This window comes from Equus caballus, chromosome 7 (genome assembly GCF_041296265.1).
Source record: "Equus caballus isolate H_3958 breed thoroughbred chromosome 7, TB-T2T, whole genome shotgun sequence".
NCBI lineage: Eukaryota > Metazoa > Chordata > Mammalia > Perissodactyla > Equidae > Equus > Equus caballus.
In genome coordinates, this window is record NC_091690.1 from 23,027,758 (window position 1) to 23,053,719 (window position 25,962).

Below are 25,962 nucleotides of genomic sequence, written 5' to 3' on the forward strand. Positions count from 1 at the left end.
AACTCTCAAGCCCTCTTGGAGGCCGTGTGCACCCAGCAGTGTGGAGGGGCTTGGATGGGGAGATGTATTTGCGTGTGATTTTCATAGCTTCCCCCTGGCCACTTTCCACTTTCATTTGTCAGGTTAGTTGAGATGTGGCACTTGTGAATCCAGGACTGATGCTGTGGCTTCAGGGAGCCATGGGGCTGTGCTTGACCAGGTGTGACTCATATGTGTCCCCATCAGTGGATGGGCGGGTGTCGGTATGTGTGCTTGCAAGGACATGCATATAAAGATCTGTAGGAGCTTGTGCGTGGGTTAGTCTGAATGCAGGTAGATGGCAGTCTCTGGGCTTGCAGTGGCTTTTATTAGTGAGCTCTGGACACCCGAAAGGACAGTATCCAGTGAGGTGATCAAAACTTCATTTTCTCTCCTTTGCAATTGCTTTCCCAATTCCCTCTCCCAACTCCTCCTAAATAAAATAGAGGCTTTCAGCCCTCTTTTCGATCCCAGAAGTGAGCTGATAGTAGCATCTTTTTATGAGGCTAAATAAGTGTAGCTCAAGGTGGTCCTGTGTACGTGTGTACGCTTGTGTAATAAAGCACAGTTAACTGGGATATTAGGGGATGAAGCTATGGCAATTCATTACATTTTCTGGCTAACTGAGGTTTAACTAGAAAATCCTTTTGGTTATAAGCTCTGCTGAAACGCTTTGCAAAACAGAATAATATATTTTCCTGTTTTTGTAAGCACTGAGTAGCGAAGTAATTGAATCCTTTGACATTTCATGATCTTGCAGCACATGAGGGCTAGTGCTCTGGCTAACCTGTCTGATTGCACGTGCCACGTGAAAGGTGTAGCATTGGCTTGAATTAGTGTTTACCCTAAGAAGGTAGTTCTCACCCGGGGCCAGTTTTGTCCCCCAGGGCACATTTGCAATGTCTGGAGACATTTTTGGTTGTCGCAATTGAGGGAGGTTGTTACTGGTATGTAGTGGATAGAAGCCATGGATGCTTCTAAGCTCTCTACCATGAACAGGGCAGTCCCCCTCCTCGCCCCCATTTAGACAAATAATTATTTGGTCTAAAATGTCATTAGTGCTGAGATTGAGAAATCCTGAACTAGGATGTGTCTTTAAACATTTTCACTAAATGGTTGCATACAAAATATTTTGTTTTCACTGATCTGGTTTTTCATAAGAGTCAGGTGTTGGAAATGTTCTGAATAATTGAAGCTTTTAATTCATTGACATTTATTGTTCTACAGAACAAATAGGGAAGCCTGCCAGTTTGCAGAGAGGCAGGCCTGTCCCCAGATGGCCCTCCAGTGAATGCCCAGATTCATTGAATCATTTAGAACCATTAAAAACCATTAGGGCCACACTAACTTTAAATTGAAGGAAGCAGAATAAATTATCCCAGAGGGGGCCAGAGTTGACTCTCTTCTCTCTGTCTTTGTAACACAAACTAAATTCTCGGAGACATCCAGCAGAACTTTCTGATGATACAAGGTTTATTCTACTTACTGCAGGTCAGAGACAGTCTGGCATCGACACACTTAAAAGTGCTTCCAGAATATGTAGACATGTTCATTGGTTTTGAATGGCCCTAAGTGAGCCTTTGGCAGAGTCCATCTGGTTTTGGTGTGAGTGTACCCAAGGGCAAGTGGGGAGGTTTTGCCTACTCTGCATCTTTGACTGTCTTTCTTTGAAGACATCGTTGGACGTCAACGAATTTACATACTAAAAAAGTCTTTTAAGCAGAATCCAACTGGGTTTGGGGCAGTTAGTAAGACTGAAGAAAGGGCAGGCCACCTTTTCTGAAAGTAAAGGAAAAGCTTTTACTGTGAACTTAATCTCAACTGAAACTTCAGTGCCAAATGTTCTGCAACTATTACGCATCATTTTATTAACCTACACCCTTTCTGTCGAGAACGCAGTAAAAGAGTCTAGTTAAATGAAGTCTGTGCATCTGTGTGTCTGGTGAATGCATGTGAGTAGTTAGAGAGCGTTCGACGCTTGGTTTAATGTGCAAATCACCAACCATGGTAACCTCTGGCAGGGGTTCGTTATTTCATATAAACGAAAAGGAAAACACTGCCCCTGCAAGATTGACCGATTTTCCACATCAGTCAGTCACAGAGGGTAGAGTCATGCCGCCAAAGCATGGTTCATCTCTCAAGTTGTATTTCAGAGTTTTGCCTTACAGTGTCTATTAGTAGAGGCAGCTTCAGAGAAGGAACCTGGAGGTGGAGTCAGATGGCCTAGGTTCTTGGCCTGGTTCTGCTGCCTTCTAGCTGTGTCACCTTGGACGAGTTGCATAACCTCCTTCGTAGGGCCCCCAGTGCAGGCTTGCTTTCAGGATCGAGGGATGGGAAAGCGCTCTGTCCGTTGCAGACCTGAGTAAATATCACGCACTACGGATGTTGTTCCATTGTTAAGCAAGAGCAGTACCATTTATAAATGGGTTTTGAAGGCGTCCCAAGCTTTGTTTGTGAGAGGTGTGGAGCGGAGCGTCGTGTCTCTGTGTGTACGCCTGTAACTACTGATCGTAGGTCACTCCATCTGCTGTTTTCTAGCTGAAATGCTAAATGGAGCTGTGAGCGTACCTGGAGTCTTTCTCCTCACAGTCCAGGTTCTGAGGGGAGCTAGATGTGTCTCCCCTCCTTTCTCTTAGATGGAAGTGTATTTATAGCCTGGTATAAATACAATCAGAAGGTTCCTATAAAACTCTGTTATTACTGCAGTACAAAGTTAGAAATGCTTGAGGTTTCGGCTTCTTGGCTCTTCCATGCGGCAATGAATATTTTATGGGAAAGGAAATACTTCGTGTCTGACTCTTTTTATAGTGCAGCTACTCACAGGGCTGGTAACCTTCCAGATCTCTCCAAAATCAAAATCATTGCCTGTCCATCTCTCTGCTCCTTTCTTCACAAAATCCATTGGTGTCCTGCCTTGCTGAGGTGTCCACGCTCTTGTGGTGAATGAATCCATTTGCAAAATATGTGGGGTGCAGTTTCCAGTCCTAATTAATGCCCTAAACCAGAGGAGTTGGCTGCTTACTAGCTCCACCCCACCCCTTCTGGCACCTTGTGGGGCCGGTCAGCCCGAGGAGAGGCATGCTGGCAGAATGCCCTTGGGTTCTCCACTTGAAGGTCTCTGTCTACATTTTCTGCCATGCTTCTTTGCTGAGAGCCTGGTAGCCACTGGAAAACGTGGCCCAATCTCTCCAAAGTCTACTCTGGTCTTGGAATTAAAAAAGCAATAGGTGAGTCTGAGGTCCAGCAGAGCCCAAAGGGGGCTTTTCCCTTTTAAGACCTGAGCTTTGGGCTGCAGATCTTACCCAGAGCACCGTCAGGGTTGATATGATTTCCTTCCCAGGTTCACTGACCCCACATGTAAGGCAGGAAAGTGGGGCTTCAGCGGTCTTGGCCCTGGCTTGCTAGGTCCAGGACTTTAAGTAGAAGCAGTGGGTCTCCTGGCAGGTGAGCATCCGTGGAAATTGCTCCCCTGGCAGTGTGAAGCCGTCCTGGCACAGGTGTTCAGCTGGATTGGCCTGGTGGTCCTCAGAAACCTGTTAGGACTACAGCAGTACTATAGAGCAGGTTTACGGCCAGATTGCGGCGTCAAAGAACACCCTACCTCTGGTAACCATCCCACATGGCTCTCCTCAGAGGCCCCCACAGGCTGGCAAAATACTTAGGTCTCCTGTGGATGTGGGCTAAGCGACCTGGGTCTTTTTACTAGTGCCCAGAGAGCCCCAACGTGGAGAGGCTGCTGCGTGTGAAGTATGGCTTCTGAGACACCCAGGAGCAGAGCTGGCTGTGCCCCAGCACCGGCTCAGGACAGTCTTTTCTTAGCAAGGGTGGGTCTGTGAAAAATGCCTAATGTAATCTCAATATGGGTTCCACACTTCATTTAGTGGGAGCTAAACTCAGGAGCCCGAGTTTCACCGTATTCGCCTTCTTCTCTGCCCCTGGTGTTTGTCTTGGCGCCAAAGTAGGTACAGGGAAAAAGTCATTTGCAAGCCTCTGGCGGCTTTGGTTTGATCTCCCAACTCTGGTTGCGTTACCGCCAAATAGAGCCGTGTTTCCTCACTGCAGCTTTGTACTGAGTCTTGCTCTGCCCTTTTTCCCCTCCTCCTTTCCTCCTTTTTGGTCTTCAGACTCACTGGGAGCACGAGGCAGGGCCCGGGTAGAGGGCTTTGGTCTTGTAGGTTTACAGGCTCAGTCATCTCTTTCGTCTGAAGGTGAGGAAAGGGTTATTTATTATTTTTTGTAAGTGGGAATGGGATCAGCTGATGGCTCGCTGGAGAAATTGAACACAGCATTTTACACCTGGGATGGACTACACAGGGAATTTAACACAGTTGACATTTAGCATTCCTGTGACCACCAGGTTGATGGGTGGGTGACAGTAAGGCTCAAAGAATTGAAAATCCTCAAATGTTCTGAAAGCTTCATTATTGGTTCTTACTCATATTTTAACTAGCCCTCCCCATCAGTGAAGTGAGCAATGAGAATGGATAAAAGAAATGGAATCAGAGAGAGAAGAAAGAGGGACAATTTTATTGAGTGCCTGTTGTATGAAAGGCACTGCCATGTGCTTTTCAACAAGTTCCTTTCAGGTTAATTCCAAAGCTAAAATTTAGCAATTGCCGTGTTTTGGAACCTGGATAATCCATAGATGAGATTATTGGTCCTAGAATCAGATAAGCCACCAGTATTGAGTGTCTCATTTGGTGTCTAGAGTTGTGCCAGATCCTATGGAAGATTCAAGGATGTATACACCATAATTCCTTCTCTCAAGGGTTGAAACCACACACTGTATACACATGTGCATGTACGCACATGCATATGCACCCACAGGTAGGTATAGCAAGTGGATTACGCCAGTGTGAGGTATACATTCAAGTGCTCCTGAAACTCACAGGGCCATGTGACTTGGGGTATGAGGAAGGTGACATGAGATACTTTACCTCTTAGCAAAGGCTTATGGGCTGCCATGATGGATAGTGTAGGCAGCCTCAGGGCATCAGGCAGAAGGTTAGGACAGAAAAACCTGCTCCTAAAGATGCACGGTTAGTGAGTATGGTAGGCAGAATAGTACTCTCCAAAGATGTCCATGTCCTGATCCCTGGAACCTGTGACTATTAGGTTAAATGGCAAAGGGGAATTAAGATTGCTAGTCAGCTGACTTTAAAATGGAGAGAGTATCCCGGATTATCCAGGTGGGTCCAATGTGATCATTGTAATCACAAAGGTCTTTAAATGTGGAAGAGGGAGGCGGGAGGGTGGGTGTCAGAGTCAGAGAAGATGTGAGGACGGAAGCAGAGAACCAGAGAGATGGCAGCCTGGGAGGAACTCAGCCCGATGTTGCTGGCTTTGAAGATGGAGGAAGGGGCAATGCAAGCAGCCTCTGGAAGCTGGAAAGGTAAGGGAACAGATTCTGCTCTAGACCCTCCAGAAGGAACACAGGCCTCCCAACACCTTGGTTTTAGCTTAGTGAGACCCATTTTGAACCTCTTGCCCTCAGAACTGTGAGATAATACATTTGTGTTGTTTTCAGCTGCTGAATTTGTGGTAATTTGTTACAGCAGCAAAAGGAAACTAATACAGTGAGGCGGAAGAAATGAATGGCTGGTCCTCAGGGGAAATGGGAGCCACTGGTCTTCTTTTTACTGTTCTTGGGAGCTCCTGCAACAGGAAGTGACCTTTTTGTTACCACTCTCCCCTTGGCCTACCCTCCCAGCACCTAGGAAGCCAAGCAGGACTGACCTTTATCCCACCCAGCATCTTGTGCAGCTCAAAGGAAAGCAACTCTGCTCTCCCTGTACCTCACTTCCTTCTTGTGGGGTGGCTCCTCTCTCCTCTGCAGTGCTCTGGACTCCCTTTGTGGGTGCGCCATCTCATGGTGGGGCTCTGGCTAAAAAAGGGAAGAGGGTCCCATGGAATTCACTTGAAATCCTTCTGCCTGGAAGGACAGGGTAGGCTTAGACCCTGGCTAGAGTGAAGTCTGGGGTTCCGATGTCATTCGCTACCTTCTCATGTTCAGGTTCCCTTTTAATTTGTCTTCCTTGTGTGAACAACCCAGGTGAAGTTTTAAAATAAGTAGATTTTTTCCAGGAAGGGCTAAAAGTAGCATTAGCCTTCAAATACTGTCTTAGCATTTGTGAAGGATATTTACCACCATTTGGAGCGTAAGGGTGCTCTGTGCTGGGCCACCTCGGAGCACCTGTGGAAATGGGGTCTTGGCCCCATAAGGGGAGGGGCTTATAAGCTCATAGATCACAGATCTGTCTATAGACTGTCAGAGTCAGAAGGAACATCCTCATTTTACAGATGGGGAAACTGAGGCCTAGAGAGCTCATGTGCTCTGTGGATGATCTTGCAACTTTGTGACCATCTGAGAGCTTGTCCCCTACAGGCTTTGGAATGTTCTAAGGTTCTTGCCTCCTAGTATTGTCAGTCTGGGAGCTTTGGGAGCATTGTGGTGGTGGTTACAGAGATCAGCTTTCCAGCGTTTCCCACAAGACATGAATGAAACTAATCATCAGGCAGAAAGTTGCCTGCTAAAAGTTTGTTTTGGGGGATGTTACTCCCCATCATGGAACCTGAAAATAATGTCTACTGAGGATGACTTTGTCTTGGGTGTTTCAGTTTTATTTTTAAGATTCAAGTATAGACTTAACTGAAGGGCGTCAGCCCCCTTGAAGGTCATGTCACGCTGTCTCGGGGATTTATGACTTAGCTCTTTCTGCTGGGTGGCATGCCCTGTACTCTCTATTACTGTCCGATTCTCCTACCCCGACATCTCCACAATTGCTCCATGTTCTATGTGGCATTTCTTATCTGGAAGTCTAAAAATATTCTAGGTGATCTGTCTGTAATGCTTGAGTACATTTATTCCTGGATACGTAGAAGGCCCAAGGACCTCCCAGGCTCTTGAAGCCCTCTGATTCTTAGAAGGTTAAGCTGTTATGGAAACAGACACTGCATCTGTGTCTTCTCTTATTTCTTGCATGCAGGAGTGACCTTTGGGGTACATTGTTCAGGAGACCAACCATTATCTACCATTTGAAGTCTGCTGCTCTCATCTCTCTACCAAAAGAGAAACTAAACCTCATTGTCATGATTAAGGTCACAGCCAACAGCCAGTTAAAGAGCCATTGCTTCCTGCTAAAAGGGAGCACTGCCCCCCTGCCCCCCCGGCGTGCCCCCTCCTCCCCCCCCACCCCCCCGGCTCTCCTATGGTCTCCAAGATGCAAGTGTCTTGGGAAAGAAAAGGAGTAGAGAGTAAAGGAGAAAGATGAAAAGGCTGCCTGTGGTACTCTCCATCTCTCAGCCTCACTGGAGAAGGAACTTGGCCACACACTTGTTGGGTATACTGAAGTGATGTGATGTGGATGTTCAGATGGCAATTAAGTATTTATATGACTAGATCCGAGGATTTCCAGGGCATGACACTTCCAAATCCTTCCAATTCGCTTGTAGAGAGAGGCCTAGAGGCTTCTAGCAAGATAATTAATGTGTGAATTAGATTGTGTCTTCTGGAAGGGAGATGAAGTCCCTTGCCCACTCTATTAACAGTTTATTTTATTAAGGTTGACCATGCCCTTCTCTTTGGGCAGAGAGGATAAGGATGGATTCCAAGGAGCAAGCAATGTAGCAGAGGCAATGGAGAACTGCTCCGTTGGAGGTAGAGGGCTTTCTGAGACCCTGAGGGAGTCTCCTTCCTCCTCCCATGAATGGTGCAGAATTGGAGGAAGGGCCTGCCTGGCTGCTCTGAGCTCATCACCCTATTCTGGTGACAAACATGGCAAGCCCCAAGCTCTGCGTTGGTGAGAGGTGGTGAGGGGACCGCTCATCGGAGCATTGCTCTCCTGGCTGGCTTATAAAGAAAGCAGCAAGCGAGGAGTGGCCTGTGGGGCCCTTGGGGAGGAGCCTGTCAGGGAACAAGGTGAAGGGTGCCTGGGAGCTCTTGACAGGCCCACCTATCCGTCCTCCATTCCCAAGCAGGAAAGAAAAGCAGGTGGCATGGGACGGCAGGAGGTGACTCTTGGGGCCGTATGGAGTTTAAGAGGTTTAACCCTGGGGGCTGCCATTTTAGAGAAAAACAGGCCATGTGACTGAAGAGTGGATAGGATGAGTATTTCCAGCTTGATAGAGATGTAGAATTTTGCAGTGGAGCCAGGAGAGGATGTACGAGCCGGAGGAGGGATGCATGGGGGTTTGGAGATGGGTGTGGTGTTCCCAGATGACGGTAAACCTTAGACGGAGAAGGGGCTATTTTCTGCTTTCATGCTTGGTGCCTATATTCAAAACTCTTAGCCCTCTTCATCTAGCATTTAGCCTTGCATCTGCCCTGTTCTTGTCATGCGTTGTTAGCTTGCACTGGTTCTTTATCTTTTACATGCATGTCTCGTGTTCCGCCTCTAAGCTTTAATGTCTTTGAGGGTACAGCCTGTGCATTGCATTCTTTTGAACCTTTCCACACTGGCTCACACCATGCCTTGCATTTAGTAGGCAGTAAATATCTGTTGAGTTTGAGTGAATGGAATTGCCTCTCCCTCTTCCCTTGCTCGGAGGGGAGCTACTCATTCATATCCCCTTGTCTCATTCCTCACCTGGCCCCCAGTCCAGTTTTATATCTCAAAAAGAGGCTGACGCCAGCCCCTTCCTCTTCCAGAGGTGATTTTGTGAGGATTTATAAGATGGAAATCATGGGCTGCAAATGGATGTGTAGGAACAGAGGGTCCCTGGAATGTGGAGACCACACTCCTGAAGATTGAACGAGAGCCTTCTCCAGGCTGTCACCTTGATTGGTGGATTTCCCATTGCTCATTGGTCAAGCTGATCCTCTGGCCTGAAGGGGCAAGGGGGGCTGACTGTAATTCCCTGGCGTGGCGTGTCACAACTTCCTATTTGCCTCCAGTTATTATTTTTATCAGACTTCCTTCCTTCCTGCTCCTCTCCATGGCTCCTTCATTCGCCAGCTCTGCCAGTTTGTTCAGTGTGATTGTTTCAGCTTTATTTGGAAACTGGAAGCCTCGTTTTACTATAATAGTTCCTAATGATTTTCTAAATGAAACTCGCGTACTTCATCTGCTCCCCCACTTTTCAGATATTAAACAAGTATCTCTAAGAGGTTTCCGGGTTTTTTTTTTCTTTTTTTTCTGAGACCAGAAGTTTGCTCAGCCAGATGGTGAGAGATGGGGTGTGTGGTGGGTACGTGCCTGCTTGTCCACGTGCGTGTAGTAGGGGATTCTTAGGGAGGGTGCCTGTTTCTGTCTAATATTTCCTTGCCTTGTTGGCATCCAGCTGTGGAGCAAGACAGAGCACCCTGGCAAGTGACCGAACACAGAGTGGGCGGCAGGAAAGCCCCGTCACCCTATATTCCTGCAAGGAATCCACTTGTCTGTGAATGGGAGGCTGTGGAGGAGGTCGGAGAGCAAATATCTGGCCAGTCTCCAAGGCCAGATGGTCTTTAGTGCCATATGTCATGAGAGGATGGGTAGGCATTGAGGGCTTCTAGAGCATGTCAGACTTCTGCTTCTGAACCACCATAATCCTCATGTCTCCCTCCCTCCTCTGTTAGGGACCTGCCATAGCTCCCTCTGTGCCTGCTTTTCAACCCCACCTTCTCCCCCATTAGCGTTCTGGTCTCCATTCATTTTGCACGACTCCACAATGCTCACCTCAGCCCCAGCTCCCCTGTCTCTCGGTTGGCCGCCCCTTGCTCTGGAATGATGCCGTCCTAGTGCCTCTGTCATCTGAAATACCTTCTCCTCTTCTCTGCCTGCTACATCCTTAGTGTCTTCTGAGCCCAGCCTCTAGCCCACCTCCTCTGGAGGCCTCTGAGTTTTTGATTCCTGCTGATTCTGGGTGTGGCGACTGCAGTCAGGACCTGACTGAGCACGACTAAGAACTGGTTTATGTTCTTTTGTGTATTGTCTTCTCTTTTCAATTAGATGGTAAGCATTAGGGGGACAGGTCGTTGTCCTATACTTTTCTTGTATCTTTCACTATGCCGAGTAACTAACTAGTTGTTTTGCAGCCTGTCTAGGCTCCTGAGAGAGAAAGGGGACCTGGATATTCCTGTTCCACCAACCATATTGAGTTGGTAACAGCTCCAGATGACTAGGGGGAAGAGGTAACGTAGCCTGTCTCCTCCGCTCACGTTCTTCTTGCCATCTGCATTCTGATCAGTTGATGATGGCCTGTTTAATTGGATGGACGTTGCTGCCAGGTAGCAAACAGAAGCAGCAGGTCTTCTGAGTTCCCTGCCATGGTAACTTGTACTCCACAGAGCCAGGTGCCTGTGCTAGGCAATAGATAGAGATAGATGGTTTGCTCCAAACTCTCTCTTCTTGTACCCTCTTGGGGAGCTGAAGCATCTTACAGATGCGTGGCAGGGATATTGCGTTGGCATTTTGTTCTGGAAGGCTGACTTCACTACCGTCTTTCGAAATGTCCTCATTCTCAATACAGAATTGGGCACTCCTCTCTGTCCTGCTCCTTCCATGATCCCTGCCCACCCTGAGCCTTCTACTCCCAGCCAGCTCCATTGTTCTAAGGAGGCTTTTGGTGGCGGCTCAGTGATTGTAGAGCTGAGATCAAAGTCAACCTCTGTTTTAGGACTCCCGCGTAATCCAGCTCCCTCTAGACCTCTGCAAGGTTATCCCCACCCACTTCTCCCCCCACCCATCTAGATGAGCTAGGCTGACCTCCCAAAGGTTTGTCTAGCATGGCTTGCTCATTCTTAATGGCAAGTCTTGGCTCATACGATGCCTCCATGACATGGAGTTCTCTCCCTTGTCCGAGGCCTTTGCATTCTTAATGTTTCCTAACATAGGTAGATATAGCCCTTCAGAGTTTACAAAGCCCCAGAAAGGACCAGCTCAGTCTCACCATGTCCTCAAGTCATCTCTAGCCATACCTCCCGTTGTTTATGTGCTCCTCTTCTGCGCACCCATGCATTGGTTATTTGTTGATATTTTGGTACCCCACCAGCAGATCTCCTTTCAGGATTCTTTCTGTCTCTTTCTCACCAGCTAGGTTATGAACTGGCCAGGGGACAAGGGTCTTTCTTTCTTCTCCTTCAGCCCCATGCTAGCTAATGTTTATTTAGCATATTATGTTCTCAACACTGTGCTAAATCTTCTTACATGCTCAGTCTCATTTTTTCTATCTACTGGGGTAACAATATTATTATCCCACTTGACAGATCAGAAAACCGAGGTTTAGAAAACCCCAATGTCTTAAAGTGAGTAGGTTTTAGACCTGGAATTTGCAGTCAGGGCTAGTGTCAAGTCTGAGTTTTTAAACTTTTTCCTCTAGTAACTCAGTTTGTATCAGGCTCTGCCACCTACCAGCTTTATGACCTCAGGCAAATTGTTTACTTCCTTGTGCTCTGTTTCCTCCTCAGCAAAACAGAAATAAAAATAATCCCTGCCTCGTAGGGTTGTTCTGATGGTTGGATGAGATAATGGGTGAAAATGCACAGAATAGTGCCTGGCACATAGTAAATGCTCAGATATGTCTCATATACATTTATTCTTCTACTTCTTCTTCATTATCAACATCGTCTTAATATTGTTGTTTACATTACTATTATCACCTCTCACGTCTCTGGCATCATCTTAGCACCTAAGACAATGTTATGCACATGGCTCGTGCTTAGAAAATGCTTAATTAATGAACGAGAAGTCACTAGGGATTCCAGAGGTGACTTGGTGACAAATACTCAGTATGATGTTGTCTTTGTGGCAGATGCTGATTATGAGGTTGTCTTTGCCAGTATACAGTCTTGGCAGGTTCTTGCGGTGGTGGTTGGGGGGTAAGGCATTGTAGGGTGTGATGGTTGCTGTAGTCGAAAACCTTTCTGTAGCCTAAAAACTTTTTTTCTTCCCACCCCTTTCCCCGGTAGCTCTGAGCCCTGCCAAGTCTGTGCACAAGCCTTGAAATGACAAAGTACCCTTTAGTTAATTGCACAACGGATTGCCTAGAGTTAAAAGTTCTGATTTATATGACTATAGCTCTAACTGCTCAATAACACAGGCCTGTAATCTACTTTCATTTCAAACAGAACGGTGATTTATAGGGCAGCATGCCGCTTTAGCTCAGAAATGAGGTGTTCAACATATGCTCTGTTGACATAAATTTGGAATTTATCGCTGTTGTCAAAACTGCCTGTTGGACAAAGGTGGGTATTAAGGCAATAAATGGCTCAGAATAGTTTTCTGTCACATTTCCTAACCATTGTATTCAGTCTATTTGAGGGGAAAATATATACTTAAAAGTAATCAAATGTCCAAAATCCATGCATCTTGTTTTGAATGGTGAGAAGGGAGGATGCAGGGGGAATGGAGAGACCTGAGGACTTGTGGAGGAGTGGGGATGGGTTGGGGGTGTTGTCGAGGAGAAAGCTTTTCATGAAGTTATGGCCCATTTTAAAAAGATTCCACTTTGCTTCCTCTCCCCATCCCCATTAGGAGGTGAGCTTTCTTTCTCATTTACAAAGAAGGGGAGGCAAATGAAAGCTCATTAAATAAAAATAGTAAAGGACATTTTTATGTGTGGGCTTAAAGCCAGCAATGTCAGGGAGGAGTTAGTGAGTGGGGCTGTGAAGGAGGCAGAGCAGGATTTTGTTTATGGGGGAATAAAGCCACCGGCCAGCATCGCTTTCTTTGCCGCAGCGACAAGCTTGGGCTTCCTTCCACAACCTTCTGCAGGCTCCAGGGCTCCTGTGGGCCTCATGAACTCTCAACTGCCTGATGAGGGTGAGGAACAGTTGGGTTCTAGGCTCTACACAATATGCTGTATGTCCCCCATCCAGGTCCTGACTTATTTGGTACCCACAGTGTGGCCAAGACGCACCACCCCCTCACTCACCCAGAACACGTCTTCAGCACCCACTGATGCCATGCCTTCTGTTTGGCTTGAGAATACAGAGAAATGAGGTCAAGCGGTGTCTTCAGGTAGTTTTCCATCTAGTTGGAGAGACAGACAAGCAAGCAGATGCCACCCCAGTGTCATCAGTGCAACAATAGACACGCGCACAGAAGATGGGGTAAAATGGAGGACCCGCTCTGGGAGTCGAGGGACCGGGGAGGCCCTCTCGGGATGATATTATCTCTCCTGCCTGGTGCAGTGGCCCTTTGTGGGTATTAGGTCTCTGCAGAGAGAATACAGAAAAAAATACACTAGTGATAGGCTTTTTTGTTTTTTGAGACGTACCGTGTTGTGGTCAGGTGATCAGTGACGTGTGTGTCAGTTTGAGTTTTCTGTGTTGTGTATTAAAAGAGCAAGGCCAGGGTCCCTGTGCCCCCTCCATTCTCATGAGCATCAGCTCCACGCTATGGACTGGTCTTCGCATCCCCTGGAGTGCAGGGGCACCAGGTAGGTAGCACGAGGATTTGGCGAATGCCGTCAGTCAAGGTGAAGGATCTCTGCCTTTTCTCCATCCTCTGTTTTAAGATAACATAGCTTGCGGTATGTAGTCGCTAAGTATGTGTCTCTGTGAGATGGAAGGTACTACATGCATATCCAGGGAGCCGGCTGCACCTTGGCTGTCACTGGGCCCAGAGTCATCAGCATTATGCATTTCCTACACGCCAGGCTCAGCTCGGCAGGCTCACAAGTTAGGAGCTGGAGGAGCACGTGAGCCGCCGGGTACTTCTCCCCCTGGAAACGAGGCCCAGCAGGGGAAGAGGATGCGTGTTTGTTGCTTTTATTTTATTTTTCCTTTTATCTCCATGCCCACATGCGTGGAGCGTCTTGGTGTTGATAAATGTGCGCGCGCACACACACACTCACACTATCCCCCTTTCTCTTGCCCATGTGCATGCCGCACACACACACACACGCAGTCCTGTGCACACTGGGTGTGGACACCAATTGTCAGCCTCCTCTGTGTGGCTCACCCTCCCTTTGCCACCAACCCCTGTCCTTTTCACACAAAGCTCCCCGTTGGGAAAACTCATAATTTTTACACCACACAGTCTTGACTGGCCATTGCTGGAATTACTGTCTCTTTGAAGTGCTTTCTGCTGGGGCATTTACAGGCCGTTTTAATTACCTGCAGCTTGCAAGGGGCCTTGCTCGATCCCAGCCTTTGTTTGTTTGTTCTTTGCAAGGAGTCTGTGCAGAAAGGAATACAGCTGCCTTCTTTTACAGAGAAAGAAAAGGGGGGAAAAACGAAGTTTGGGGAACCCTTCCCAGAGCTTCTCCCCATAGCCTGCTCCAGACTCACTGCCCCTCCAGCAAGCCCAGGAAGAGAAGCAGCCCTTGCCCCTGGCTCACCCATGTTCTCAGCAGGTTCCAGCTCCCTGGGTCCCTCGCCTAGATTTTGCCTGGGAGATTTTTGTTTGTGTGTGTGTTTTGGTTTTAAATATTATTAAGTATATTTTCAAACTTCCCGTCATAGACAGCAGGGCTGTCAAATAAAGCTCCGCTCATTGCTGACCAAATCAGAGTCAGCTGCAGTTGAGCTGGGATCCTGCTCATATTTTTTTTCAACTAAATCTGTTTAAGGAGTGTGGGTTATTAAATTATTGAGTCTGGACGTGGAGGTGGAGGTGGAGGGTGGAGGTTGAAATCACACGCAGAGGTAGGACCCACTTTGAGCTGTCTTGGGTTTTACTTTCCTTGTCTTTGTTTTCATTCGATTCTCTCTCTAGAATGAACTAAATATACATAGCCTTCTTTGGGGCTCTGTTCAACACGAGTGTGCATTTCATGTCTACAGATGAAGATGCTGGCCGACCAGAGGAGCCTCGGAAATTTCTCCCCCTCTCTGCGGGTTTTTTACAGCAGGAGGAGTCTTCATTCCTTTATTCATTTAGTCCAAAACTGTACTGAGAAATCAGAAACCTCCTACTTTGCTGATGGGAATGTACAGTGGGGCAGCTGCCTTGGAAACGGCGTGGCAGTTCCTCAAAAGGTTAAGCGTAGAGTTGCCATTGACCCAGCAATTCCACTCCTAGGCTTATATGCAGGAGAAGTGAAAGCATTTGTTCACAGATAAAACTTGTACACCAATGTTCATAGCGGCATTATTCATAGTAGCCAAAAAGGGGAAACCGCCACATGTCCATCGACTGATTCATGGATAAATTAAATGTGATATGTCTACACAATGGAATATTATTCTGCCATTCCATAATAAAAAGGAATGAAGTCCTGTTGCATGCTACAACATGGATGAACCTTGGAAACATATATGCTAAGTGAAAGAAGCCAGTCACAAAATGCCACATAGTGTGTGACCGCATTTCTATGAAGTGTTCAGAATAGGCGGATCCATGGAGGCAGATAGATTAGTGGTTGCCAGAGACTGGGGGCCGAGAGGAAAGGGGACTGACTGCTGATAGGCATGGGGTTTCTTTTTGGGGTGATGAAAATGTTCTGGCTTGGATAGTGGTGATGGTTGCACAGCTCTGTGAATATGCTGAAGACCGCCAAATGGTACACCTTAAAAGGGTGAATTTTATGGTATGTGGATAATATCTCAATAAAGCTGTTACTTAAAAAACTGTATTGAATGCCTGCTGTGTACCGGACTCTGTGCCAGACTCTTGAGGATACAGCAGAGGGTTTCTGCCTTCGTGTAGGTTACGGTCTGGGAGAGAGAAAGAACACCGTAAAAACCCAGTATACACCTGTAGATTGCATTAATTTTCATAAAGGAAATCAACAAAGTGCAGTAGTGGAGAATAGTGCTGATGGGGAACTTAACTAGATGGACTGCGGTTCAAGTGCAGCCTTACTTTCCCAGAGCCTGGCACAGGGTAGGTGATTGACAGATACAGTCATTAGCAGTAGGCGGGGAGGCGGTGTGCCTTCCCTGAGCTCCTTCCTGTCGGAAGCTATAACGTCCCCGAGACCCAGCCTGTCCATGGACTGCGGGTGCCATCATTTGGCTTACCTGTTGTGTTAGTGGCTCCTCTCTTCTCGCCTCTCTCTAATTAGAGCCCCGTGAATTCTGGGCGTGCTCTCGGTGTCTTCTGTCTTGCTGGTGGTTGTCCTGTAGGGGGAGGCTGTGGGAGGACATTATGGGTCGTGGATGGTCTCTCCTCAGGTGGGAAAATGTGAATGTGGATTCTAAGCTGGGAAGTCTGGAGACTTCCCCCTTGCTTATGTGGGAAAGTAAGTCATTTAGCCTCAGTTTCTGCATCCACAAAATGGGGACAGCACTCTCGTCCCCAAGCACAGGGTAGTTGAGATGATCCTTAGCAAGCTCTTTCAAAGTCAGATGTGGTATATACATGCATTGGCATTATTATTATAAAACCTCAGTTGACTACATTTTGGTTTTTTTGCATTTTTCCAGAGGAAGGAAAAAAAGAGCCAGCAACGAAGTGGATATATGTGTTTGGTTTTTGCCTTTTTCTTTCACTAACATGACAGTAACTTTCACAAGGTGATCCGGTGTCCATACAGTTTCATGTGCCCCATCTCTTATCTTGTGTTCATAACTGATGTTTAACATGATGGCTCTAAAGCTCAGAATCCTCATAGAAAAGTAATTTAATTTTCGGTGTACTAAAGCAGAAAGAATGAGGCAATATACATTAAGAAGATTTTCAGATGCGTTTAATTCCAGGGGAACTTTTTTTGTAGGCCCTTAATAAACCTCAGCGATTTTCACCAGTCTCTGAGGATCCAGGGCTGATCTGTGGGATTTCAAGGTAGCATTTCGGCTTCCTGGCTAAAGCGAGAACATGTAAAAATGAGCCTTGATAACCAGGAGACAGTGTTTCCCCCACATACCCAGGCAAAACAGCAAGGTAAAGGAGGAATCTGTAGCTTTTCGAAAACGATTTTCCCAGAAATTGGCTATTTGTGCTGGTTGAAAGCCTCATATGGGAGTGAGAGAGAAAAAGCAAGGTGCTGCTCATCCATAACCATAGTTCAATTCCCTTATAGGGCCTTTTAGGATCTAGAGAGAATATTTGGGATTTATTTTTGTTTCCCTTGGGCTGACATCATCAAGCATGCATCATGGTGCCCTGTTTTGGATTTGGAAGGAACTGTAAGAAGCTGTAAATCTTAAGGCATTTTACTATTTTTTCCTCTTCCCTTTTCTAAAAGCACAACTTTTCTGGTTTCCTTTAAAGAAAAAAAAAAGAAAAAGAACACAAAATAGAAAGAAAGAAAAAAAAAAGAAAACTACAAAAGTGTGTATTGATCCCCTTCCCTCAGATCTTAACCGCCCAGGCTGTAATACCTTGCTTACATCTGCCAGGTTTTTGTGCCGTTTTGCAACATCTCCTTAATCCAGTGAGCATAAATAGAACATTTCAATCATATTTGGCTACCAGGAACTTCGCAGATAAGCACGCTAAGACCTTGTTGAAAGGGACTGTATGAGATTGTGTGTGATAAGATCATCCTATAGCCCAGGCGCACAAATGGAAAACTTTTGTTCTTGGTGAAATTTGTTGATAGAGATATTTCAAATAAATGACTTAGGAGAACTCGGTATTTTAAAACAAAGGGCCGGTTATGTAACAGCCAGAGGGCCCAGGCCTCCTGGTGCTCAGCAGCCATGAAGATCCTTCTTTGAGCAGTTGCTGCAGGGAGATTAGCATGCCCCTTTGTCATTTCTGACATCGTATTTTAACACCCACAGCAGCCTTATCTGAAAGCACTGTACTTGGTGTGGTTATGGCTGCGGGGAATGCCATTGTCCTGCCTCATATTTTCAAGGCTCAGGACAGCTCCTTCCACTCTTCAGTCAGCTTCAGGTTGGCCTTGATCCCAGGCCAAGGCAGGATGCATGGCTTTCTTTCTGAGAACCCCATGGAGGCCTTCTCTTTTGGACAATAGAGACAACTGTTCTTGTTCTTGATTTGTGTTTGTGTGTGTGTGTATGTGTATGTGTATGTGTGTGTGTAGAGGGGGCGGATTTTTTTACCTCTATGTTTTTCTCTTCAAATCCCTTTCATGTTTGTTCATTCATTCAACAAAAATGCACTGAGTCCCCTCTATGTTCTGGGCTTGGTGACAGAGGTTGAGGGGATGAATCTGGTATGGATCCTTCATGAAGGGGGTTATAGTCTGACTGGCACAGGACCCTGTCAGCCCCCACAGCCTTTCAGTGTTGTAAACCTGATTGGAAAGGACCTAGGAAATCATCTAACTCAACCCTTGCATGTTGCAAAGGTGTGAAGTGAAATCAAGAAGAGGGTAAGTGGGGTTGACCAAGGTCATTTGATAATTCCTGGCAGAGCTGGAGTAAGCACCAGATCTTCTGCTCCTAATCCAGTGTTTCAGTCAATATACCACACTTCTAATCCAGATTCTTAAGAAAATGTGCCTTCTTTGGCATTCTCTCCTCCTCCCTTTAAAAGACTCTGACACAACCCAATGGCCACCATCTTCCATAGTGCCACTGGTCTGGATTCCCAGCAGAGAGGCGCTGGCTGTATGCCCCGCCACTCCTCCACCCCAATCCTGCAGCACAGAAGGTGTTAACTAGCACTCTGTTCTTGGTTGCTTTTTTTAATCTGTTGTTTGAAATCTTTGCCTTTTATTGGTATATTTACTTTATGGCATACATAAAGAGCCGTATTAAAAAATAAATTGTGTTGTAAAAGCATTCGGTAATGTTTATTAATATTGACTAGTCAGGGAGCAACGAACTCTATTGCTAGAAGGATAATTTGTGGTAATACCAGCTAAGCGTTCACAGCTTGTCAAATGACTGTCTAATCTCAACATTAAAAAAATGTGGGTAAAAGGATAATTTCCCTTATGCCTTGAGGAAATGAAAGTGACCCCTTCCCTAGCCAAGATTAGTGTTCTCCCTTCCTTTTCTCCCTGGGGGTACCAGGCTTCCTCTCTGGTTCCACACAACCCCAGGACTGGGTTTTAGTGATCAGGTGTCCCTTTGTCTTAGGGTGGTTGGCGACCGCTTCACTAGAAGTTAGCTTCTTGTGTGTCTGCTCTGGCTGCCTGCGTCTGTGCTGAGGGCCTTGGAGGCAGAAATAGAGACCTGGTTCCTGTCCTCCAGGGGGTTTTGAAGAACTTATAAATGGCTTAGTGCTGAATTGTGGACTTGATATACCAAGAAAGAACGTAAGGAAAAGGACACAGGTGTGACTAATGACCCACCTAGACTGGAATATGTCTCTACTGGTAGCGTTAAGAGACATTCTTTGGGAAGATATAATGTCACCCTTAGATTCCCTGAGTATCCCAGATGTCCTGTGAATGGCCGGCTCTGGCTTAGGGTGGAGGCCTCCAGTACAACAGGCTCTGTGCAGAGGATTCCTTCCCGGCAAAAAAGCATTTGGAGAAAGTATAGGAGATTGGACCGCATGTGGAAACACCCGTGATCTCCCTGGAAGTTGGCTTTGGGAGTAAATCCCTCATAGCTTAATAACTTTTGGTTCATTCCTTCCTCTGACTGTTTGGCCTTCCTCTTGTCACTTGAATTAAAGGTAAATGGAGGTAAATTGAAGGTACCTTTTGAACTTAAGAATCTGGGGAAAAAGAGTAAAGGCATTGCTTACGTACGTAGGGTCTTCTCTCTCTCAGCTCTGTTTCTGCTTGGAGAGGTGAGTGAGGCCAGGGTGAGGTTCTCTTACCACTGGGTTTAGGAATCATTTGTTGCTTTTGAGACTGAGAACATTGGCAGAGCCCCATGAAGGGACCTGCCTCACTGTGCCCACTTGGGAGACATGGCAGCAAGTCAGCACCAGTTGGCCAGCTGCTCCTCAAGAGAGGAGCAGAAGTTTGCTTGGTGGCTGGCTTCCCATGGTGAGTAGAGGATCTTGGAGAGTATTGGTTGCCATGTGGGCAGCAGGCCTTGGAGAGAAGAGGATCATTTTAGACTTTGGTTTGGGTTTGACTCACAGAATCTCCTGTCTCGTCCTTGTCTCTTATGAGCACCTCTAGAAGCACTGAGTAGGTCACGTTGATGGTCACGGGATCAGAAAGCAAGAGCTCCAAGCGTCGGGTTAACTTCTGCACGTGGAGCAACTCAGACCAAGGAGAGGGTGAGTTGGAAAGGTCTTCAGGACCTCACTGGCCAGAGCCGAGTGCTGGTTCAGGGACTGGAGTCAGTTAGGCTGAGAACAAGGAAAATATTACCTTATAAAAGCCCTTATACGTTGGATTCCCCACTTTACTTTTCCTCGTTCAAAGGTGGGTAGTCCAGCTACAGAGTTCCCTCCCATTAACTTTCCCCAGTGACAGATCTTAGTTTTCAGTGCTGATCTGCCCAGCAAAACTCACAGGTCAGCTCCCGAGTAGGAGAGTGAAGGAGAGCAGCCTTGAGTATCGGATCAGAATTCCCTCTCTAAACCTTCCCTGCCTGTTGGTCTGCTCTCACTGCTGGTTGTCTCTGGGCAGAGGAACTTGGGAAGAAATGGACCATTGGCAGTGTTGAGCCTTGAACCCCTCTCTCTCAGTCAGGCAGTGCTGCCAGCCCTTCTCCTCGTGTTCTCCCTTGGTCCTTAGTCCTGGGTGGGTTGGAGGTGGGCCGAGCTTCTCCTGCAAAGAGTAGATATAGAGGGCACCCCTTAGGGAGCAGCTGGTGTGGTCAGCTGTCCGTGGCAGCTGAGCATGGGGAGGATGGAGTTTGGCATGGGTCTCTCCTTGCTTCCACTTCTTTTGCTGTTGTGTTCTAGCTGGGCTGGGGGAGATGAAGGCTTATCCTGAGGATGAGAGGTTGGTCTGAAGGTCAGGCTTTGTGTGGCTATGAAATAGCCATTGGCCTTCCTCGTGTGGACTTCAGGAGCCACAGGACAGAGTCCAGCATTGGGTTGGAGGCTGCCCATGAAGCTCTTGTACTTGGATTATTGTTAGGACGAAACGAGGGATGCCTAGACCCGCTCTGCACCCACCCCAACCCCTTAGATAGAGGAATTTCTTCAGCAGCATTCAGCAATCACTTCTTAACTAGGCCCTATGAAGAAAAGGGAAAGTAGACATGGCTTCTGCCATTATATAGTTTACAGTCTAAAGCAGACAGAATCTTTATGAATTTTCAGACTTAGCAGTAGCACAAAAATGGTTTGGATGAGCATGTATCTTGTTAACTGGGTTTTACTGGTGAAAGTTGTGTGGTTGAGAATCAGTGAGAAGGAATGAGTCTTTCTCTCCCGTTACTTGTTAAAAGGTTTAGATTCGCTTAGCTCTAATTTCTCTTAATGATTGAGTTCTCTTGAGAAAATAGCTAGAAACCTGTTAGAGGTTAATTTTTTCTTTGTTTTATTGGACTTAAGTGATAATCTGTCACATTTAAGGTGAGTTTATCCAACAGGCCAGATGTGGTCTGAGGTGGGGCAGCACTGGGGGTGGAGGAGAATTTGAGCTCTCTCCCAAGAGTGGGTGATGGGGACCTGAAGCATATGGGGGAGATGGATCCTCCACCGAATATAGATTGGAGATGCGTAGACCGTGCTAGAACTGGGTTACTTTCAAAATGTTGTTCAGCAATGTCGCTTCTTCTCAGAGAATTAGAGTGTAAAAACCAAGGCGGAATGCAGAAAGGTACAAAAACGTCCCCAGCTGTCCTCCTTCCCTGTGTTGCAGTGGAGGATGATGACCTCAAATGGCTGTGAGCAGTTAGACCTTGTGAAAAGAGAGGACCAGACTGGGGAAATATGAGCGTGTGTGGTAAAGAAGGAGGTGGACAGAATTTCCATTTTAATCAAAATGTTTTGCAGTTGCATCATGGCGGTGGGGGGAGGGGAGGTTGTGGTCTAAAGAGTGATAGAACATGAGTTCATACAAATTTGCACTTTTGCTCCAGAAACCAGTTGGAATTCTATTTCCCCATTGGCCATTCTGCACACTGTGCCACGGAGAGGCTACTGGTAGCTAAGTCCCTTGAGTGCCCTCAATTTTTTTCTCTGCCATTTCCTTTTCCTTTGAATTAGGAGAAGCTTCCACCTTTTCACCTTGGCATCTGAACAATATTTAATGCTATGAGCAAACCAGTGCTGGGCTCCCTTGAACACCAGGTCTGTGAGATGTTCCCCTTTTCCTCTTCTGAACTTGGTGTGCTTTGCCCAGGTCTCTGCCAGTGGGGCAGGACCTTGTCCTTGTACTGCATGTAGGGTTACCTGGACGCCATGCTGCCTCTGATAACTTGAGTTAGTGGGTCAGGTACAGGGCAGTGTCCTTACCCCAAGGATTGGGCAGGACAGGACACCTGTGTCTCTGCAGGCTAGGAAATGCATGGCAGCCAAATGGTTCCAAAGACAGGCTGGTGATGAGTTCCAGAAGTTTCTTTTACTGAAAGATAGACCGCAAGTGAATAAAGGAGGAAACTCAAGTCATCTGGATTAAAAGGTTTTAAAATGAATAAATTTCTGGGATTGGGTGGTTGATTTTTGCTTGGGTTATCCTAGGTTGACTGCCTAAGTGTCATGGGACATCACACAACAGGAACGTGGCTCAGAGAGGATAATAGTGCCCCTTAGAGGAGTTCCTTGGAGGCTAGGTAAAAGGATATGGGTCTGACTTTTGAATAATAAAACTTTGGCTCCATATGGGACCAAAACCTGAGATATCACCCACCTCACTTTACAGATGAAAAAATGCAGAGAGACTGTGAGAGCAGGATTTGTCTGAGATCATAGAACAAGTTAATGGGCGAGTCAGGATGAGGATCCAGGTCTTCTGGCTGCTCGCGTGGCATTCTTCCCTGCACCCTGCTACCTCTGTAATAAAGGGCCAAGGGTACGTCCACTTTCATGCCACGCCAGTATATTTGGCCAAGAAAGCCACTTCCACCAATTGCCAGGCACATCCACTGGCATCTAGAAAAAAGGCAGTGAGCTTCCCAGAAGCTGTTCATCAGGGTGAGGAGAGACTTGCTCTGGAACCTACAGGGAGAAGAGATGGGAGTCCAAGGGCAGAGTTGGGGATGCTTATCCTGGCAGTGGCTGCTGAAACCTGAAAACTGGTCATTCCAGAGTCCTTTTGGAGAACAAGTCAGAATGGGTGTTTGTCCTCCTTTTCCTCCTGACAGCTGCCTCCTGAGAGGTGGGCACCTCTGGAAGCTAAGACATCACCAGTAAAGAAAAGGATGAAAATAAATAAGACCAAAATCCCATGTGCTGCCATGCACCAGACCTGACCATGAATGTGTGCAAGAGGTTCACTTGCTGAACCACTTGTGAATAGAGCTTTTGCCACTCCATGGACCATCTCTTAGAAAAGCAAACATCTATCACACCCGGGGAAGTGGTAGGAATACTCAGTTATCCTGTGTGTGTGTGTGTGTGTGCGCGCGTGCGCAAACATACTCATATGCCTGGGTACATATTTAAAAACCTGCTTTGCCCAGAATGCTGTTAGGACATGTCCTAGTGCCCAGCATTGTGAAATATATTTAGAGTTAAGAATGTTCAGTTAAAATGTTCTGTACTGTTACTATTTCTCAACTGGGATGGATCAGCCATGGCCAGGAGTAAGATTACATGGGGGTGGGGCACACTACAGTGTCATGGATGAGGGTGTGTGTGTGTGTGTTTGTGATTGGGAAATCATTTGTTGTCTTTGGCAAGGGGTTAGAGGGAGGGCGAGCAAACAAAACTGTGATTGAGAAAGAGTTCTATGAAGAGGACTGGGTGTGATCGCCATCAGAGGCCGCACGCACTGGGCACTGTATGCTGTCTTCAGGACCCTGTGGCCCGTAGACTGTGACTCTCAGGAGGCTCACCTGGGAACCCGCATGTTTTTGACACACTGTTGTGTTCTCATTACGGGATTCGAAGGTGGTGGCAGTGGGTGGCTCGGCTTAGTTGTCATGATCTGGGGGCAGTGAGGCCCAGCTCCAGGTCCTGCTGGCTCGAGTCTGTAATACCCCCACTTCCCACCCGCAGTTTTGTCAGTATCAGTATCAGCAGCTCTCCAGCCTTTGACTGTCGTCTAAACACATCACATTCTGATTGCAATAAGTTGTTGGCTCTAAGGGGGCCTTGAATGCTCTCCTGCCTGTCCCACCGCTCTCAGCTCCTACCTCTGGCTGCCGTTGCCTGCCCTGTTACACCTCAGGGCCCAGGCCCCTGGGGAGGTGGCAGGCAAGGCGCAGAGATGGGCGTGGAGGTGGATCCTGGGAACAGGGCCTGAGAACAGGAGTGTGGGTGGGAGGAAAGTCAGTGTTCCAGGCCAGATGGCCCGCACGCCAGTCAGCAGCTCAGAGCTTCGGCCATGCCTTGCACAGACCCTCTTCCCAGTGCTCAGCTCCCCACTAGCCGGCCTGCTTCCCTATATCTATCCAGCTCCATTGCTGGCTCCTGACTGAGCAGTGAGGTCAGGCGGGAAAGGCCCCTGGTGGGAGTTGGGATCAGAGCCAGTTGTTACTGGGACCTCTGTCTTCTTGGGGTGATCATATGTGCCAAACCCACCTCACAGAACTGCAGTGATGGTAAAACGAGATAACGTGCATGAAAGCAGTTTGGAAAGCCAAAATGATGACTATCACCTTGCATTTCTAGAATGAAGTTATCTGGTTTCTTGCAAGCTTTCTTTCTGTCAGGGCTCAACCTCTGGCAAGAAATAGAGGAAGACGTTTCAAAAGATGGGCCTTAGGGGCCGGTTCTCCATGTTGGGAAGTGACTGTAGTTCTAAGAACCTCTGGATGCCCCGACAGGAGCATCTTGTCTCCATAAAAGCATCAATTCATTAATAAGTTTCTTCAGAGCCTACTCTGTGCCAGGCACTGCAGTGGGAGTGGGGATACGAGAGAGAAAAGGTACAGGTGCAGGTCTCCTCCGTCTAAGGGTCTCGCAGGGGAGCCAGGCACCTGCACAGTCGCAGCGCAGCAAGGGCGGTGCTGTGACCCAGGTAAGCAGAGGCCTCGTGGCCTCCATGTGTGGTCTGTGCTACTTTGACCACGAGCATTTGTCTGACTCTCCTAGTGCTTCTTCCTTCCTCCCTCTGAAATTGGATCTGATTTTTTTTTCTTGGTCCGTGTGCCAGTGAGTAAAGCAATAGGAAGTGCCCTGTTCTTCTAGCACTTGGACAAGACCAGGAATGGATGCTTCCTTGGCAGCAGGCCATGAGAAAAGGGGGCACTTTAGGCTGTCTGAGGATCCAGGGATATGGCTCCAGCAGTGCCCATCCCTAGCTCCCGTGCCCTCTATCTCCCTTCCTCTTGTTCACCTGCCAGAGGGATGACTGCAAAGCCCCCGCATGGGGGTGGGCCTGCCTTCTGTCCAGCGAGAGCAGCAGCAACCTGTCTTTTCCTTTCCCCTACAGGAAGCTGCACAGTGGGATGAAGACGTACGGGTGTGAGCTCTGCGGAAAGCGGTTCCTGGATAGTTTGCGTCTGAGAATGCACTTACTGGCTCATTCAGGTAGGCAAGGATGCCCTGACTGGCCCCTTGGAGCACAGGCAGCCACCTCCTGCCCACCTTCACCTCCACCCAGAGCACAGTGTCCCCACTGCTGGCTGGGGCCTTGGTCCACCTTGTCCCATGGATGTTCCCTCCAGGTTCATGGAGCAGAAAGTCCATCGTGATGATCTGACCATCTGGACGAACCCATCCTCTTTCTCACCTGGGTTTCCCAGGGTGGTGTTAGCACCCACTGCCCCATGTGCTCTACCTTTCGAAGTAGACTGTGGTTTCATTAGCAAAACAGTTGTGGAATTAGGTTCTCACTGTCTAATGAATCTGACTATCGGGTTCACATTATACAGGAGCCTTTAATTAAATAGGTATAGAAAGGTTGGAACACAAAGCTAGTTACAGCGTGCTGTCTTTTGCAAGTTAATTTTATCCAATTCTAGTGGGGTCGACTGTGCAGCTCATGTTTGGGCAAAGCTGCTCTGCCCCATGAGGCGTGGAAAGGGAAGAAGCACTGGCACCCAGCGTGCTTCGTGTCCTTGGTGGAGGGAAGGATACAGCAGGTCTGATGTTGCTGCTTTGAAGCCAAGGGCTCCCCTGGCTTTAGTTGTGGCGGCCTCCACACTTCCCTGCCAGGGCCAGTGCTGTATTCCCTCTAATTCCCTTGCCTTTC

The 25,962-nt window shown here is 47.4% G+C and overlaps 1 protein-coding gene across 4 annotated transcripts in view; it reads left to right on the forward strand.

Moving 5' to 3' along the window:
* Positions 1-25,962, forward strand: part of ZBTB16 (zinc finger and BTB domain containing 16) — a 182,518-nt gene that overhangs the window by 67,462 nt on the left and 89,094 nt on the right. For all 4 annotated transcript variants that reach the window (XM_023644848.2, XM_014741177.3, XM_014741178.3 and 1 more), the window contains one exon: positions 25,201-25,298. In XM_023644848.2, the coding sequence (XP_023500616.1) occupies positions 25,201-25,298 (98 nt within the window). The remainder of the gene's footprint in view (positions 1-25,200; positions 25,299-25,962) is intronic.